We start from the raw sequence: 17,281 nt of genomic DNA on the forward strand, positions 1-17,281 counted from the left end.
GTCTTATTTATCGAGCAATTGGACAGTCGGGACCTGGGCAGCTCCTTGTCCACACGGTTGGGGGCGGGGAACAAGATGAGTCAGTGGGCAGTCAGCAGCTGCAGTCTCACGGGGGCTTGTGGGAAACACCTCGGCTGGGTCCACATGGGATGACAGCTTGTGGGGACGGGGCGTGTGTTTAAGGCTGCGGATGACTCGGGTGCAGATCTATAGACCTAGGGGGCAGCCTGCTTGGCCAGCTCAAGGGCAGAGGCTCTCAACCTTCCTAAGGCTTGTTCCTTTAACACAGTTCCTCGATGTTGTGACCCCCGGCCATAGAACTATCTCGTCACTGCTTCATAACTATAATTATAATTTTGCTAGTTATGAATCATAATGTAAACTGCTTTCCAGTGGTCTTTCATGAACCCCATGAAAAGCTTAAAAAAAGGGGGGGGGAGTCACGACCCATAGGTTGAGAACTGCTGAGTTAGCCATCTTCTGATTGAAAGAAAACATGGGCATGGTGGTGCACACCTTTAACCCCACCACTCAGGGGCAGAGGCAGGTGGGTCTACAAAATGAGTTCCAGAACTGCCAGGGCTGTTACACAGAGAAATCCTGTCTTAAAAAACCAAAAGTAAAACAGAATTAACCATTGTTGAGTTCTAGACTGAGCAAGGCTGAAATAGCCTTCCCCATTAGCAGTGTAGCTCAGCAGTAGATACTAGCAACACAGCAAATAGGAACAGCAGAGGGAGGAACCTCCAGGGCCAGGCTGTCTGTCTGATAGTCACCATCTCCAGGAGGAACTTGCCACTTCCCCCAGTGGAAGGTGTACAGGTGGTAGAGCTGGCATAGATTAGAAGCCAAGTGGGGTTTGGTTTGCTTGCTTTTGTGTTTTTTTTTTTTTTTTAAGGTCCGGTCCTATGTGTCATCCTGGCTGGCATGGTACTTGATGTGCAGTGTGCTGCCTGGAGACTCACAGCAGTCCTGGCCCAGCCTCCCAAGTGCTGGGACAGTAGGCGTTCGCTACTGTGCCTGGTAGAAAGGTGTTAAAGGATAACACTGGGCACCGCGACGCTACTGACTCAAGTGTTGGACTGCCTAAGGCAGGTTGGTGCCACAGAGAATATTGGCTTACCCAAGCTACGCACACGCGCGCGCGCGCACACACACACACACACACACACACACACACACACCTTAGAAACCAGTACCACACTATAACCATTCAAAAATAGATTTAGGGGCTGGAGAGATAGCTCGGCAGTTACAATGGCTTGGGGATTGGCTATTCTTCCAAAGGACCTGGGTTCTATTCCCAGCACCCACATGGCAGTTCACAGCTGTCCGTGACTCTGGTTCCAAGGAATCTGACATCCTCAAACATACATCAGACAAAACCCCAATGTACATAAAAAAATCTTTTTAAAGTCTTTTTTAAAATATACAGATTTAGCTTGGCCCCATTTCCCAGGGTCTGTAATTTCAGAAATGGCGCCAGGAGACTCACATCTTCAAGACCTGCTTGGATCATCCTGTGAGACTGTCTCAAAATGAAAAGTAAAATCAAATGATCACCTATACCTATGGGTCCCAGAATTAACTGTTCTGAAAAAGGTTAAGTATATTTTTTCAAAGATATGTATATGTGTGTGTATGTATACACACATATAAATATATTGCAAATTTTTTTCTGATAAAATTGACTATAATTGCCCCAAAGTGTTGTGAAACAATCTGAAAGTCAATCCAGTTTCAGGTGTGTCTTCTACTCAGTTTGAGGATGAATCTTTCTTTTTTAAAGATTTACTTATTCATTATGTATACAGTGTTGGCATCAGATCTCATTATAGATGGCCATGAGCCACCATGTAGTTGCTGGGAATTGAAGTCAGGAGCTCTGGAAGAACAATCAGTGCTCTTAACCTCTGAGCCATCTCTCCAGCCCTCGAGGATGAATCAAGGATCAAGGATTTTGCAAATTATTGCTTGTCTTTTGATAGTTTATGCATACTGATTACTCCCCCCTCCATCTTCTCTTAGCTCCCTCCCACCCTTGTCTACCCCACACCTTCCCTATAGAACTATTTCTCACCGCGAGAATCTGCTAGCTTTGTTCTGACGGGCTTGCCATGGCTTCCTGTGTAGCCTGGTGGGCTCAGCTGTGGATATGTAACTGCAGACAATGGTTTCCCCTCCCCAAGAATCTGTCAATACTGATAGATAGTTCAGCAGGAAGGGTAGAACCCTATGAGCCCACCCCTATCCACAACTGCTAACAGGGCTGGTCTTGCGCATGCCCAGTGCAGGCAACCACTGCACTGTGTTCCTGGTTGCGAGGGTTATGTTGTATTAGCACAAAAAGTTCAGATGAGAAAGGTTCATTATATATATACTATATATATATATATATAGTATATATATATGTATATGTATATTTATACACAGAATTTCTCATATTGTGGGTTTTGATAATAGTATGATTCCTTGTAGCTTTTTCATATGTCCTTGTTTTTTTGTTTTTGAAGACAGGGTTTCTCTGTGTAGCTCTTGTTGTCCTGGAACTCATTCTGTAGACCAGGCTGGCCTTGAACTCACAGAGATCCGCCTGCCTCTGCCTCCCAGCACTGGGGTTAAAGATGCGCGCCACCACTGTCACTGTCGGTCTAGATGTCACTATTGTTTTGCCCACCTCCCTCCTTCAGTATTTACCTTCCTCTTCAGTCCCTAAAGTGCCCCATCTTTCCCATTTCCCCATCAAATCACTTGTATCCTTCTATTCCCTGTACCCTCCTCCCACCTTCTGTATTTACTCTGCTCCCCAACACTAAGGATCCCCCCTCCGTTTCCCTGGTACCTAGCTAAATTCCTCCCTATTGTCCCCCTACCTCCCCATCTTGGCAATGGTTCTGTTTTGCTTTCCTTGTTTCTGTAGTTCCTATATGCTACATACTGGTATCCGAAGCTTTGGAGCTAGGATCCTCCAATAAGAGACCATATGGTGCTTGTCATTCTGGATCTGGGATGCCTCTCTCAATTCAATCTTTTCTACTTCTATCCGTTTACCTGCAAAGTTATTTCATTTTTCTTTACAGCTGATTAGTATTTCTAGTGTGTATGTGGCACATTTTCATTATCCATTTGTCACTTGTAGGACTTGTTTCCAAACAACAAAAAGCAGAAGCTTTTTAGTGTCATGAATTCTTGGGCAAATAGAGTCCTATTCAGGAAGTCTTTTCCCGTACCTGTGTCATGGAGGGTTTTACTGATAACAAGTTAAGGTCTTGGATCTATTTGGAGTTAGTTTTTGTGCACTACATGTGGGCATCCCGTTTTCCCAGCACCATTTGTTGAAGATGCTTTCTTCTTTCCAGGGTTGTTAGCTTGTTTGATTTGAGTCTTTGTCGGATATTAAATGGCTAAAGTTATGTGTGCCCATGCTTGGGTCTTCAGTTTTGTTCCATTGGTTACATGCCTGTTTTTGTGCCAATAGCATATTGTTTTTATTACTATGTCTCTGTAATATATCTTATGATCTGGAATTGTAATCCCTCCAGCATTTTTCTTTTTGCTGAGGATTCTTTTGGCTATCTAAGGTCTATCATGGTTCCATATGAATTTTAGGATACCCTTTTCTATTTCTGTGAAGAATGAGATGCAGATTTTGATTGGGATTGCATTGAACCTATAATTAGCTTTTGGTAGAATGGTCATTTTCACAATGTTAATTCTACAATACACGGACATGGGGTGTCTTTCCATTTTCTAGTGTCTCCATCTCTTTCTTCAGAGGATTTAAGTTTTCATGTAGAGGTCCTTCCCTTCCTTGGTTAGGTTATTGTCTCCAGAAGTTTTCTGGTAGGATTTTGGGGATCTGTCATGCCATCTGCAAATAGGGATAGTTTGACTTCTTCTTTCCCTATTTGTAGTCCTTTAATTTTCTTTTCTTGCCTTATTGCTGCAGGTAGTGCTTCAAGCACAGTGCTGAACAGGCGTGGGGATAGTGGGAATTCCTGCCTCATTCCTGACTTCAGTGGGATTGCTTCAAGCTTTTCTCTATTTAGGATGATGTTGGCTGTGGGTTACTTGTATATACTTTATTCCCTCTAGCCTTATATTAGCTAGTACTTTTATCATGAATGTTGAATTCTGTCAAAGTATTTTTTTTCTGCTTCTATTGAAATGATCATGTGCTTTTTAAGTCCATTTATGTGGTTATTTATCAACTTATATGTGTTGAACCATCCCTGCTTTTCAAGGGTAATTTCAACTTGGTGGATAATCTTTTTGACGTGTGTCTGTATTCTTTGTATTTATTGGGTATTTTTGAATCTATGTTCATCAGGGATATTGGCCTATCTTTTTTTATGTTTTGCCTTTACCTGGTTTAGGTATCAGACACTGGCTTCATAAGAGCTTGCAGCACTCTTTTTTGAATGTCTAGAATTCTGCTTTGAATCTATCTGGTCATAGACTTTTTGATTTTTTTCTTGTTTTGTTTTTTTGAGACAGGGTTTCTCTGTGTAACAGTCCAGGCTGTTCTGGAACTCACTTTGTAGACCAGGCTGGCCTCAAACTCAGAGATCCACCTCTCTTGCCTCTCAAGTGCTGGGCTTAGAGACAGGAATCACCACTGCCCAGCATCAATTTTAAGTTTTCGTTTTGTTTGATTTGGTTTGGTTTTTCAAGATAGGGTTTCTCTGTGTAGCTTTAGGGCAATTTTAAGTTTTGTTGCATTGTGGTCAGATAGGATATAAGGAATTACTTCAATGATTTGCATCTCATGGAAAAGCTCCCATGTACTATTTAGTAGAATGTATAGACTATTCTGTAGGATATTTGATGTATGATGTCAGTTGATTCAATTTTTTTTTTTTTTGTCCAGTGTGCCATTGAAATGGCCAACTATGAATGGGTTGATGTATGGTGCAGAATGGTGCAGGAAGTGCAGAGGGTCTTGTGGACAGATACAGGAAGGGCAGGTCATAGCGGACGCCTAGAGGGTTGACTTCAGAAGAGGTGATGGGACTGGGTATGGGACCCTGGAAAATGGGGGGAGTCTGGGTGTGGAGTAGAGTGGTAGAGGTGGTCAGAATTTTTATTTATTTACCTTTTGTCAGTATTTTACGTTTCTACCATAAATACATATTATTGTTATTATTAAAGGAAATTATAGATGGTATCTGGTACTTAGGAATCACACATTGACTACCATATTTGTGTGTAACATGTTTGACATGACATGTAGAGACTGTGTATGTGTGTGTTTGCAGCAAGGGTAGTAGAGCTCTTCTTTATATATTTGAAGTGCATGCCCCCAAGAACTCTGTTGTTCTGGCAGTTTCCTGTAAACAGTTCCATAGGAGTCTCAGAGACAAGGACTCAGTATCTACAGTTGAGAGATGCTAGGCTAGGACATTTAGCTAGGCATAGATGTGCATGCCTGTAATCCCAGCACTCAGCAAGCGGAGGCGGAAGGATTGCAGTAGGCTTGAGGGCAGTCTGTACTTTAAAGTGAGTTCCCGGCGAGCCTGAGTCACAGAGAACTTTCTCAAAACAAAAACAAAGACGTATTTGTTAATGTAAAACCTGCACGTTAGCTGCACGCATCTCCAAGAAGAAAAAGACACACTTCTCACATTCCCTGAGCCGGACCTTGCTTTCTAAATCAGAATTTGTATGAGTGCTGGCATGCAATACAGAGGTCAGAGGATACTTTTGGAAGCTGTGACTCTCCTTCCCTGACATGTTCAAGCAAGTGAACTCAGCTGCTTGTTGAGCCATCCTGTCAAATTTCCTGTCTCACCACCTGTGTAGAGAAGTATTTAGGAAATGCCAATGTACAAACCAGAGTGATTGCCCCTGGTAATCACTTATCAAGTCTGGAAGCTTCTAGTCTGTTTCTCTAGGTTTAGGTGAATCATTTTGAAACAGGCTGTGCCTTTCTCCCTTCCTCCTCCCTCTTCCCCCACCTCCTGCGTTTAAAAACCTTTCATTTTGCCTGGCAGTGGTGGCACATGCCTTTAAGCCCAGCACTAGAGAGGCAGAGATTGGTGGATCTCTATGAGATTCTGGTCTACAAGAGCTAGGTCCAGGACAGGCTCCAAAGCTACAGAGAAACCCTGTCTCGAAAAACAAAACCAATTTTTTTTTTAAAAATTTATCTGTATGTCTAGGTTTGTGCGTGTGAGTGCAGGTGCCCAAGGAGGCCGGGAGAGCATTGGAGCCTCAGGCCAGAAGCAAGTGTTCTTAACCCCCAGGCCATCTTCCCAGCTGGTCCACCTTGTGTGTGTCTGAGTGAGTGTATACCATGTATGGGTAGCCAGAAATCAGAAGAAGGTGCTGGACTCCTAGAGTTAGGACTATAGGCCATTGTGAGCTGCCCAGTGTGTATGTTGGGATTTACGGCCCTTTGCAAAAACAAGTGCTCTTAACTGCTGAGTCATCTCTCCAGCCCCAAAAAGGAAACATATTTCACAAAATAATTGTGTACGTGTGAGTCATGTATTGATCATAGGATAAAATAAATTAATGAGTTCTAAAAGCTACTTAAGAGATTAATTTATTGGTAAATAAAACTAGTATCTATTCCAGCACACCCAAAATCATCCTTGTGCCTATTAAATTACTAAATAAACCAGCAAGTCATATGTATCTCCACCTTACAAATAAGTTCTAAAAATTTACTTGATATGGAGGCGTTCTCAAAACTAGCTCATAAAGCCATTTAAATAATGTGGGTTGACTACAACATCTTAAGTTGTTTAGGTATTTGGTATTTACTGTATCTTCAGGAAGACTCCCCACCCACACAAGGTCCCTTCAGCCTTAATCAACTTGGGCAGGGATGGTTGGACAGCGCCCCCGACCGCAACTCCAGGTAAAGCACAAGCATGGAGTATTTGACTGCAGAAAGAGAGGTCACCAACACTATTCATTTCTTAAAATTTACTCATTTTCAGACGACAGACCGTGGGCTAAACAGAACAATGAAACATTTTTTTCAGGTCCCAAAATTGAAATTTCACACACACACACATTGGCTTTAATTTTGTTGATTTGCTCGCTAGTTACACCAATTGCTATTTTTATCACCTATTTTTTTTTCATGTTTGACTAACAATTCTTTCAGTTTTTCAAGACAAGGTTTTCTCTGTGCAGCCCTGGCTGTCTTGGAACTCACTCTGTAGACCAGGCTGGCCTTGAACTCAGTGATCCAGCTGCCTCTGCCTCCTGAGTGCTGGGATTAAAGATGTGCACCACAACCTCCCGGCGACTGTAACAATTCTACTGCCCACACACTTCCTTGGACCAAGGGAGACACATCAGTACCTAGACAACCATCCTTGTAGCATCCTAGCTTGGATTCAGGAATTCAGGTAGAGTAATGCAGCTGTAGCTTAACATCTGCACTCACCTATTTTACTATGCTCGGTAAAGACACTGTCTATCTGCCTGAGTGTGGAGTACGCACATGTGTGCGTGCGGATGTGTACATGAGAAGGCCGGAAGAGGGACTTAGCTGTCCTCTAGCACTTCTGCTCCTCTGAGGCAGGGTCTGGTTCTCTGTCTCCATTCCCTCAGAACTGGGATTATAAGTGTGAGCAGGTGAGCCTGTGACCTAGGTGCTGGGCTGAGGCTGAAAGGGAACTCTGGACTTAAACCACTGAACCATCTCTGCAGCTTCCTGTTCTGAATTAACAATACCTCTCAAGGGCACACGCAGATGAAAAGCTTGGAGAACAAATCACCATCCAAGAGGGACTTAGCCGACAGAAACAAACCTTACCCAGTCCTTGATTCCTTTGAAAATTTGCTTACTATTATTACAGTACACCTGTGTATGTGGCCAAGTGTGGAGGTCAGGAGACAACTTGGGGGGAGTCAGTTTTTTCCTTCCATGGTAGGTACAGGGGATTAAGCTCAGGTCATGCAACCATCTTGGCATCTCTCAGGCAGAATTCTAGCGTCCATTATCTAGTAGAGTAGACACAGCCAACTTCTGAGCTCCTCTGGTTACACCAGCTGCCTGATCTCGGTCCCACTGGCCCAGTTCCTAGGGTGTCCAGGAAAAGGACCTAGACTACAGGAAGTGGTCTCTGTGCAGTCTGTCCTGTGGAGGAAGGAGCACAAACAGTTCTCCCTGACTGGCCCACCAGGTTTCTTTGGGCTGGCTTGGCCATTTCGGTCCACATCAGAGGCCCAGCTTCCATAAAGGCCACTTCAAGTCTCAGAAAAAACAGGTTTCAATGGCTACAACCTCTGACCCAGGATTCCCCAAGAGCAGATATGGACATTTGTATCTAACACATATGCAGCTTTTCTAAGTTTATTTCTTGTTTTTGTATCAGAACAAGTTGGAAAGGTAGAAGCTGAAGAGAGGAATCATCAGCATATATGCTAGGTTCTGCCACAGTCTTTATTACATCAGAAAAGCAACACTAGGCACTAGAGCTTGCAAAATATGCTCTGACCAACTTTCTGAAATTAAAAATGCATAACCACATCTGTAAGATTTTTAATGAACAAAAAAGTTAAATACAAACTTTCATATGCAAAATAGATGACTGTAAAACGGGCGACCTCAGAGCCAGGTACTAAATCTCTCCGGAGGCTCAGTGGGACTGGGGTAGGGCATGCTAATGAGCCAAGAACTTAATTTCAGTTTTATATATATATATATTAAAAAAAACTCTGAGGAAAAATAGGCTTAAATTGAGGAGCATCTTCTGAAATAGACAGTTCAGGCCAGCCCTTTACCATTGTGAGGTTCATACTCAACCACACCTAGGATGAAATATTTATGGTCACAGTTACTTTGAATCCAGTTTCAAGAGGAAGCCAAGCTACTTCAGTTCTAGAAAAGGAGTCTCTAAGATGAGCACGCGCTGTTCTGAGGCTGCACAGACTGAGTTCCTTGGCCACATGTCCACGAACTGTGCTTCTCTAAAAGGCAGCAGATCCCTACAACAGCATCGTCATTTCTTCTGGCATCTTCAAGTCTCAAAAGAGAACTTTAACCATGTCGGCAGTTCCTACTCCAGCATTAGAGAAGCTAGTGAACACCCCCTTTGTCCCTCTGCAGCAGGGAGTGGCAAGTTTGATTAACATTCTTTTCAGAAATAAATAGTTCAAACAAATTATTTATCATTAATTATAAAAGAGCAGTGAGGAAGGGCACTGCCCAATGTTTGCAAATGAGTGAGTGAGTGAATACACGTGAACAAATATACAGAAACAACAATTCATAGAACAAATCCTGCATTTCCCACATTCATATGGAAATAACTCTTTAAAACAAAAAACATTAATTAGCATTTGTTCTTGTATGGGGTGAACAGTCCAGGGCTCTGAGCAGGCACAGCCTTACAAACAGGGTTGCAAGCAGCCCCTCCACACCTCGAGTCAGGGCTACTGTGGAGAGGCCTTCATGCACTCTTGATAGCTCAGTACCTGTGAGAACAGAAATGATACGGGGACTTTTTGACCCACAATGCATGAGGTATATGGAAACATCCATGAAAGAACCACCAGCAGCTAGAAGGCCCAGGGCAGGGCATTGTCACAGCAACTGCTGATGGAGGATTTCCCACACCATCTTCTTCCGGAAGAGAGGCATCTGGTGCTGAAAGAACCCCACAAACAACAGTGTTACACACCGCTGCGCGCAGCACCACAGCACGGCGGCCTTTAGGTGCCACACGTCCATCAGCCTGACCATTTTCCAGCAAGTATGCATTTCTGAAGCACAATGGGATTTTGAGCCAGGAAGGCTCTCTTATCCTGATTTTTCCACCTGAGTAGGTGGGATTCCAAGCATGGTCTGCCATGTTTGACACACGTGTTTGTTTTTGTTTTGTTTGCTTGCTTGCTTGAGAGGGTCTTGCTAAACAGCCTCCTAAGCTGGCTGTGTTCATGGGCTTCTCCTGCCTCAGCCTCCCAGTTCTGGGATTACAAGTGTACCACACTCAGCCTATACACATACATTAGTGTGTAATTACATGTGCATACATATGTACTTACAGGTTAAGAAAAACCAAAGCTGAATACAGAATCATATATTACAGAATAATGACAAAAATAGTAAGAAAGAAAAAAAAGCAATAAAATGGAAATGTCCAAGCAGTGGAAAATAGGAAACTTTTCTACATTCTAAGTGAACATTATTTTTGAAAAATAATTTGCTTTTATATTAAAAAGTGACCTTAGGGCATGAAAGTATAGCTCACTAGTAGAGAGAGGTCTTGCCTAGTATTTATGAGGCACTGATTTCAATTTAAATGACCCTTATTTAAAAAGCAGGAAAAAGCTGGGTGGTAGGAACGTGCACCTTTAATCTCAAGCACTTCAGAGGTAGAAACAGGCACAGGTGGACCTCTCTGAGTTCAAGGCCAGCCTGCTCTACTGTTCTGAGTTCCAAATAGCCAGGGCCATACAGGAAAACCCTCTCTCAAAAAATTAAAAAAAAAAAAATGTTTTTTTGATGCTTCCACCTTTGGCCTATTTGTGTTTTAAATTAAAGACAAGGTCTCTCACTATGTAACCCTGGCTGGCCTGTCACTCACTATATAAACCAGACTGGCCCGAGACTCAGAGACCCTCAAATCTCTGCCTTCCCAGGGCTGAGATTAGAGGCATGTATCACCATGCCCAGCCTTAGCATATGATTCTTAAGTTATTTGAAATAGTTCAAGGCATCCAAGGGTTCAGTAGACTGCCTAATATGCACAGTGGTGTACACTTGTAATCACAGCAATCAGGAGGCAGAGGCAGGAGGATGAGAAGTACCAAGGTCATCCTTGGCTACATAGTGATTTCCAGGCCAGCCTGTGGCTATAGGAAATCCTGTCTCTCTCAAAAAAATAAAATCATAAAAAACTCAGCAAAACATTACTTTTATTCCTAGTAAAATTGCTGAGGCTAATCAATAGTGATTATTGATTAACCTGAGATGGGAAAGCTGGCATTCAGTAGTGGTTACTTCATGTTCCTCCAAGGCATTCAGTTCTGCTGCTCAGAAACAGTCTGTCTGGCACACAGGAGCTATGAGACGGGTCTACGGGTGAGAATATTTCTAATTGGGGTTCCCTCTGGCTGTAAAAGGAACTGAGAGTTCACTATCAACAGAGCTTTAAGGTTTTTGATACACTTGAACTTCCTCTCAAGTGTAAACATCTCTGAGAAAGGAAAGCAGCATTCATTCATGCTTCCATCGTAGACCTGCGGTTAAAGTCCTCACAAGGCCTGGTTTCCCCTAGCTGTTATCTATTCTACACACCAGCTTTTAGCTAAAAACAGTGATACATGTAAACCAATCAAAAACGGAGTTCAAGGACAAACAAATTATTCCACTGGTCATCAACAATTTTTGATCAAGTCCAAGAACACACCCTATGACAGAGCATGCGTACTACTGATTCTGAATGGGGCCTAAGGTTCTTGGCAATAGCCTATCTGTCTGTCAGAAGAGCCTGAAGTGTGCCAGGCACTGCCAAAGTGCAGTAACAAGTGCATGAGAAGGAGCTGGACTCACCTGAGTAAATGTGATAGGTTTGTCCCTAGAAATATAATCTGCATATTTACAAGTAAACATTCCACAATCACTCCCATTCAGTTGTTGAGGAATCTCCTAAACAAAGGAGGAGGAAGAGGTAAAATATTATTACATATACATCCCTTAGTCTCTTTTTAAATATCGCTGTGGAAAAACAGTGTGATGATGGTGAATGAATCTGGTGCTGCACAAACACAATAACTCTGAGATTTTGTGGATAAACCTGGTGTTGCACACACACAGATGCACAGACACACTCACTCTGCCTCTTTGTGTGTGGCCTCACATGCTGTATCATGATTACAGTTTTTATTCCACAAACACTTTGCAGAAGAAAGAAGTAAGGCAAGTAAGAGTTCTAGGCAAAACAGAACCCATCAAACATGATGAGGGGTGGGAAAAGAAGGAACGGCATTTGATTCATTACAAGAATAGTAGTGACGATGATTCATATTATTATAAACTTTAAAAATGCCCAAAATGCAAGCATCTACTTCAATACTGTGGAGGTTACATGGTCTTAACGATCAGGGCACCTGCCCATTTCTTAGGATCCCTACAGTTTCCAGTGAGATGAAAAAGAGATTTAACCTACGAGGATCACTCCTTGAGAGCTCAGTCATGTCCCTGAGGCAGAAACACAGCTAGGAGCAAGCAGCTCTGAGAACATTAGAAAATAAACCCGTATGAAAAAAGCTGTGTGCCCTCATCCCAACCTTGACTTGACGTGACTGCAGCCATCTTGAACTGTGACCCTAACCGAATCTGAGTTGAACATGGTCAGTTTCCGCAGCACAGTTTCCTAGCACGCTACAACAGGTCAAGCCACTGGAGTGGTATGTATGGGAGTTGTAAGACCAGACTATGACATCATGAATACACAGAATGTGCCTTCAGTCTCTGACATTAGCTGGAGAAAAACCAGATCATTATGGTTAGATGAGGTTTCTTCCATTGTGACCTAACCACTAGACCTACTGCCACTTTGTGCCAGTTTCTGTGCAAATGGACCATAGCTGCAGTCTGTTGTCATGGGTCTGCCTGCCTTTGATCTCACGGTATCCTGGGGCCCATTTTCAGACCCGAGACTGGGATTTCCCCAAACAGTTTATAGCTAAAGTAAGGTGAAAGACAAGAAGCAACTATCGTGGTTATACTGATGGTTATAGGTTTAGAAATACAAACCTCAGGACTAAGGTTGTATCCATGGACCCTAAATTCGATCTTTAGTGTGACACACACACACACACACACACACACACACACACACACACTTCAGAAAAATGAGTGAAACAAGAAAGAAACACAGACAGCGTCACTTACATGTGGCTTCATGCTGTAGTGGGTCCACTCTAAGAGATTGAGATCTGTATTTCTTTTGGTCTTACTTTCATCCTGCAAATACTGACTAAAGAAAACAAAAACAAATAATAAATTTATCAATGGAGGCCATTGTGATTAAAAAGGACCCTGTGATGTTCAGCAGGGATGCCATTCTCAAATCTGATTCTAATTTTGGGTGGGTTGGGGGTTCAAGACAGGGTTTCTCTGTAGCTTTGGAGCCTGTCCTGGCTCACAGAGATCTGTGTCTGCCTCCCAAAAGCTGGGATTAAAGGTATGCGCCACCATAGCCCGGTCTGAATCTATTTGTTTTTTTAGAAATAAAATTACATTTTTATTTTTAGGTTGTCCTTTCCTGCTAGTACAAATTATGTATGTTAAAAGATATCATGCATGCTTACTTTAAAACAACAACAACAACAACAAACCCCTAAAACGGCCATTCAATTACCAACTGGCTATGTATTTTTCTAGTTCTCTATATCAACCGTAATATACACAACTAAAGAATTCATTGTATACTGTATTGAAAAGTACTGCTCAAGGTAGTGAAAGTTTTTTTATGTATTCAGTGTTCTGCCTGCATGTATCCCCGAAGGCCAGAAGAGGGCACCAAATCTCATTACAGATGGCTTTGAGTACATGTGGTTGCTGGGAATTGAACTCAGGGCCTTTGGAACAGCAGGCAAAGCTCTTAACCACTGAGCCATCTCTCCAGCCCCATCCTCTCCTCTTTTATCTTCGATAACATTCTATAGTTTTAATGTTCTCTAAAATCTGTGGACCCCAGTAGTACCCCAATGCTCCCTTCCTTTTTACTTTACCCACCTTGATTTTTTTTCACTTCAAAGTCCATCTAATACTTACTCCTTATACTTCCTCATTTTACTTCTCTCTCATTAATCTGATTAACTAAGATCTGAAAATACTCCACATTATCCTTGGTTGTTTATCCTGTAGAACTATTGAAATTTAAGGTGAGCATGACAATTGCATGGTGGTACTACCAAACAGCTGTGGCTATCCTAGCTAATCTCCTCCTCGGGGGACAATATGGAACTCACAGTAGGTACCCGGACTACTACACACTCATCACTACCACATCCAAGTCCCACCTCAACATTGCCAATACTTCAGCTACAAGAATATGGCTGATTAGAAAAAAGAAAGCAGCTTGGTGTGAAGGCGCAGCCCTTTATCTCAGCACTTGGAAGGCAGAGGCAGGCGGATCTCTGTGAGTTCAATGCCAAGACAGTTCCAGAGCAGTTGGGGTTATGTAGACAGATTCCGTCTCAACAAACAAACAAACATGACAAAAAACCTTCAAAACCAAAAACCGAAAAAACACACCCACAAAAACAAACAACAACAAAAGATTTAAATTACTACTACTACTAATAATAAAAAAAGCAAGCAAGCGAAGAAATAACACCAGATGTGTAAATCCCAATGCAGTACCAAGGAACAGGAAAAGAGGCAAGAAAGCATCAATCCTGTAGAAGTGACTGACTACAGTAATGGTGTCAGTGACACCCCAGACCTCAAGAATGATGACTACAAATACATTCAAGGATGAGAACAGACAAAAGGGATACAAGAGGGAACCAGATGGAAGGCCATGCACCTTCAGCCACTTGAGTTTTCACAGAGATGCCCAAAACACACAGAAAAGACAACCATTTTCAACAAACGGTACTGGGAAAACTGGCTAACTACCCTCCCCTGCAAAAACCCAACACAAATTCTTGTATCTCTCAACCTGAACAAAAACCAATTCCAGGGGCTGGAGAGATGGCTCAGAGGTTAAGAGCACTGACTGCTCTTCCAGAGGTTCTGAGTTCAATTCCCAGCACGACCACATGGAGGCTCACAACATCTGTAATGAGATCTGGTGCCCTCTTCTGTCCTGCAAGTATATATGCAAGCAGAACACTGTATATGTGATAAATAAACAAATCTTTATTTTTTTTTTTAAAAAAAAATCAATTCCAAATGGACACAGGGCCTCAATCTAAGACCTGGAACTCTGAAACTACTAGGGGAGAAAGTACACTTGGGGCAAAGGTAAAGACTATCTAAATAGGAGTCTGACTGCTCAGAAATAAGACCCATCATTCACAAGTGTGCTCTAATGAAATTAAAAAGCTTTTGTACAGGAAAGCTGTCAATCAAGTGAAAAACAGCCTCCAGAATGAGAGAAAACTCCTCAGAGGACCAGTTTCTAGAATATACATGGAATTTGGAACTACACATTGAGAAAAACCAACTATTACAATGGTACCGAACAGAGAATTCTCAAAAGACGACAATGGTTAGTAGAATGCACGCAGGAAGTGTTCAACATTATTAAAACTACTCTGCGACCTCACCACAGTCAGAACAGCTATGGAAGACAAACGACAACACATCCTGGTGTGGATGAAGGAAAAGAAAGGCGCAATCCACGGTTGTGGAAAGGTAAATTGGTGTAGCCACTATGGACATGAGTGTGGAGGGTTCTCAGATGGCTACACATACAATTTCCACGTGTCCCAGCAATACCACTCCTGAGATGTGTACCCTAAGGACTCTCTATCCTAGGAGAAGCCTGCACATTCATGTTCACTGCTGCTCTCTTCACAATCGCCAGGAAGTGGAATCAGCACACGTGTCCATCAACTGATGACGAAGATGTGCTACACATACACAATGGGATTTTACTCCATCGCAAGGACAAATGAAATCGGGAAATTCACAAGAAAATGGATGGAACTAAAGTAGTTACGGTAAGTGAGATCACGCAGGCTCAGACAGACCAACACTGCATGCCCTTCTCACACATATGAATACTAGCTTTTAATTTTTATAACTGTGTGTTTAATTTGGAGTTATCTGTAGAATTCAGGAGACTTGAAAGGACCTATGAGAAGGGCAGGGGCTCTGAGAGGAGCATGTTGGGAATGCCTGGGAGGAGTTGGCAAAGAATATGAGCAAGACAAGTTATTTACATTCGTAAATCATCAAAGAATAAAAGACATTTTATAGGAAAAAAACCTGGCCTTGTCAACAATAAGCTAACTCACTGTACAATTTGTCTTTTCTCACTTGAAATTAAGAAACAAAGTAGACTGGACTAGAAAAGTCACATCATGAAATGCCTTCTTTTAAGGCAAGAAAACAGTTTTAAACTCAAGGAGGCTAAAGAGACACGAAGTACATGTCTGAACTCCCGGCTCCTGGGCCTGCGGGAGAAAAGTTTAGAGAATGCGCGGCATGGGCATGCACACCTGTAATCCTAGCACCAAGAAGCAAACACAGAGGAGCCAGGGGTTGTGCTGTCCAGCCAGTCTAGCCCAATCGGAGAGCTCCAGGCCAATTAGAGAGCCTGTCTCAAAGAAGGCAGACGATGCTTATGAGGACACTTGGGTTGTGTCACAGACACCAGTTCCTATGTGTAGTCATACATACATGAACATTCACTAAAAATGACTTTACTGATATAACTTCCTAAGCATGGTAATACCACTGCAGTTATAGAAGAGAATTCCTTATTCTTGGGAGATGTATTTTTGTTTTTTGTTTTAAGACATGGTCTTACTGTGTTGATGAGTCTGGCCTTGAACTCAGAGATCCCTGTGCCTCTGAATCCCAAGTGCTGGTATTACAGTGTGTCCACCACAACAGGCTATGAAGATTTTAAAAAGTATTCGTGTATGAGTGTTCGCCAGTATATATTTATGTGTATCATGTGTGTCTAGTGCCACTGAGGTCAGACGAGGGCACTGGATCCCCAAAACTGGAGTTACATAGAGTTGTGGATGCTGGGAACTGAATCAGGGACCTTGGCAAAAACAACAAGTGATTTTAACCACTGAGCTATCTCTCTGCCTTGGGAGATATATTCTTAAGTACTATAAGTAATTAATTTTAACCGCAATTTTAACTTTAATCTCAAAGTCCTCAAATTCAACAAACCAGACCTTCTAAATAGAATATAGAGTAAAATTATGCAGGACTATGATGAACGTTCTCAACTGGAATAACTGTCCCCAACAGGGTTGAAATTGGCTTTCAGGAGGTAAGAATTTTAGGTGTCTTAATGCTTTATAGCCTTCTATATTTGAGTCCAACAAAAAAAAGTCTTTTCTATTTGTACAAAAGTCCAGACTGCCTCCAATCCAAGAGGCTCCTGTCTCAATCTCCCAAATTAGGATTAAAGGCATGAGCTACCATGCCTGGCCACAGATAAGTCTTTTTTGTTTGTTTTGTTTTTTGAGACAGGGTTTCTCTGTGTAGCTCTAGCTGTCCCGGAACTGGCCTTGAACTCACTGAGATCTGCCTCCCAGGCACGCACCACCGTACCCAGCTAACAATAAATTTAATCCTTAGTATTAGTTGTTTTTACAATGGGGAATTAAATTT

General features: G+C 42.4%; 1 protein-coding gene across 5 annotated transcripts in view; it reads right to left on the reverse strand.

Annotated features, from left to right (window-relative positions):
* Window positions 1-8,298: 8,298 nt before the first annotated feature.
* The window catches only part of Senp2 (SUMO specific peptidase 2), a 45,402-nt gene continuing 36,419 nt past the window's right edge, over window positions 8,299-17,281 (reverse strand). For 4 of the 5 annotated variants that reach the window (XM_085685346.2, XM_048453830.3, XM_048453834.3 and 1 more), the window contains 3 exons: window positions 12,863-12,947; window positions 11,519-11,614; window positions 8,299-9,610 (listed from right to left, as the gene is read on the reverse strand). In XM_085685346.2, the coding sequence (XP_085541472.1) occupies window positions 9,548-9,610; window positions 11,519-11,614; window positions 12,863-12,947 (244 nt within the window). In that variant the 3' untranslated portion in view covers window positions 8,299-9,547. The remainder of the gene's footprint in view (window positions 9,611-11,518; window positions 11,615-12,862; window positions 12,948-17,281) is intronic. The other variant, XM_048453831.3, reaches the window with a different exon arrangement.

The sequence above is a fragment of the Myodes glareolus genome, chromosome 2 (assembly GCF_982192425.1).
Source record: "Myodes glareolus chromosome 2, mMyoGla1.1, whole genome shotgun sequence".
NCBI classification, from domain to species: Eukaryota; Metazoa; Chordata; class Mammalia; order Rodentia; family Cricetidae; genus Myodes; species Myodes glareolus.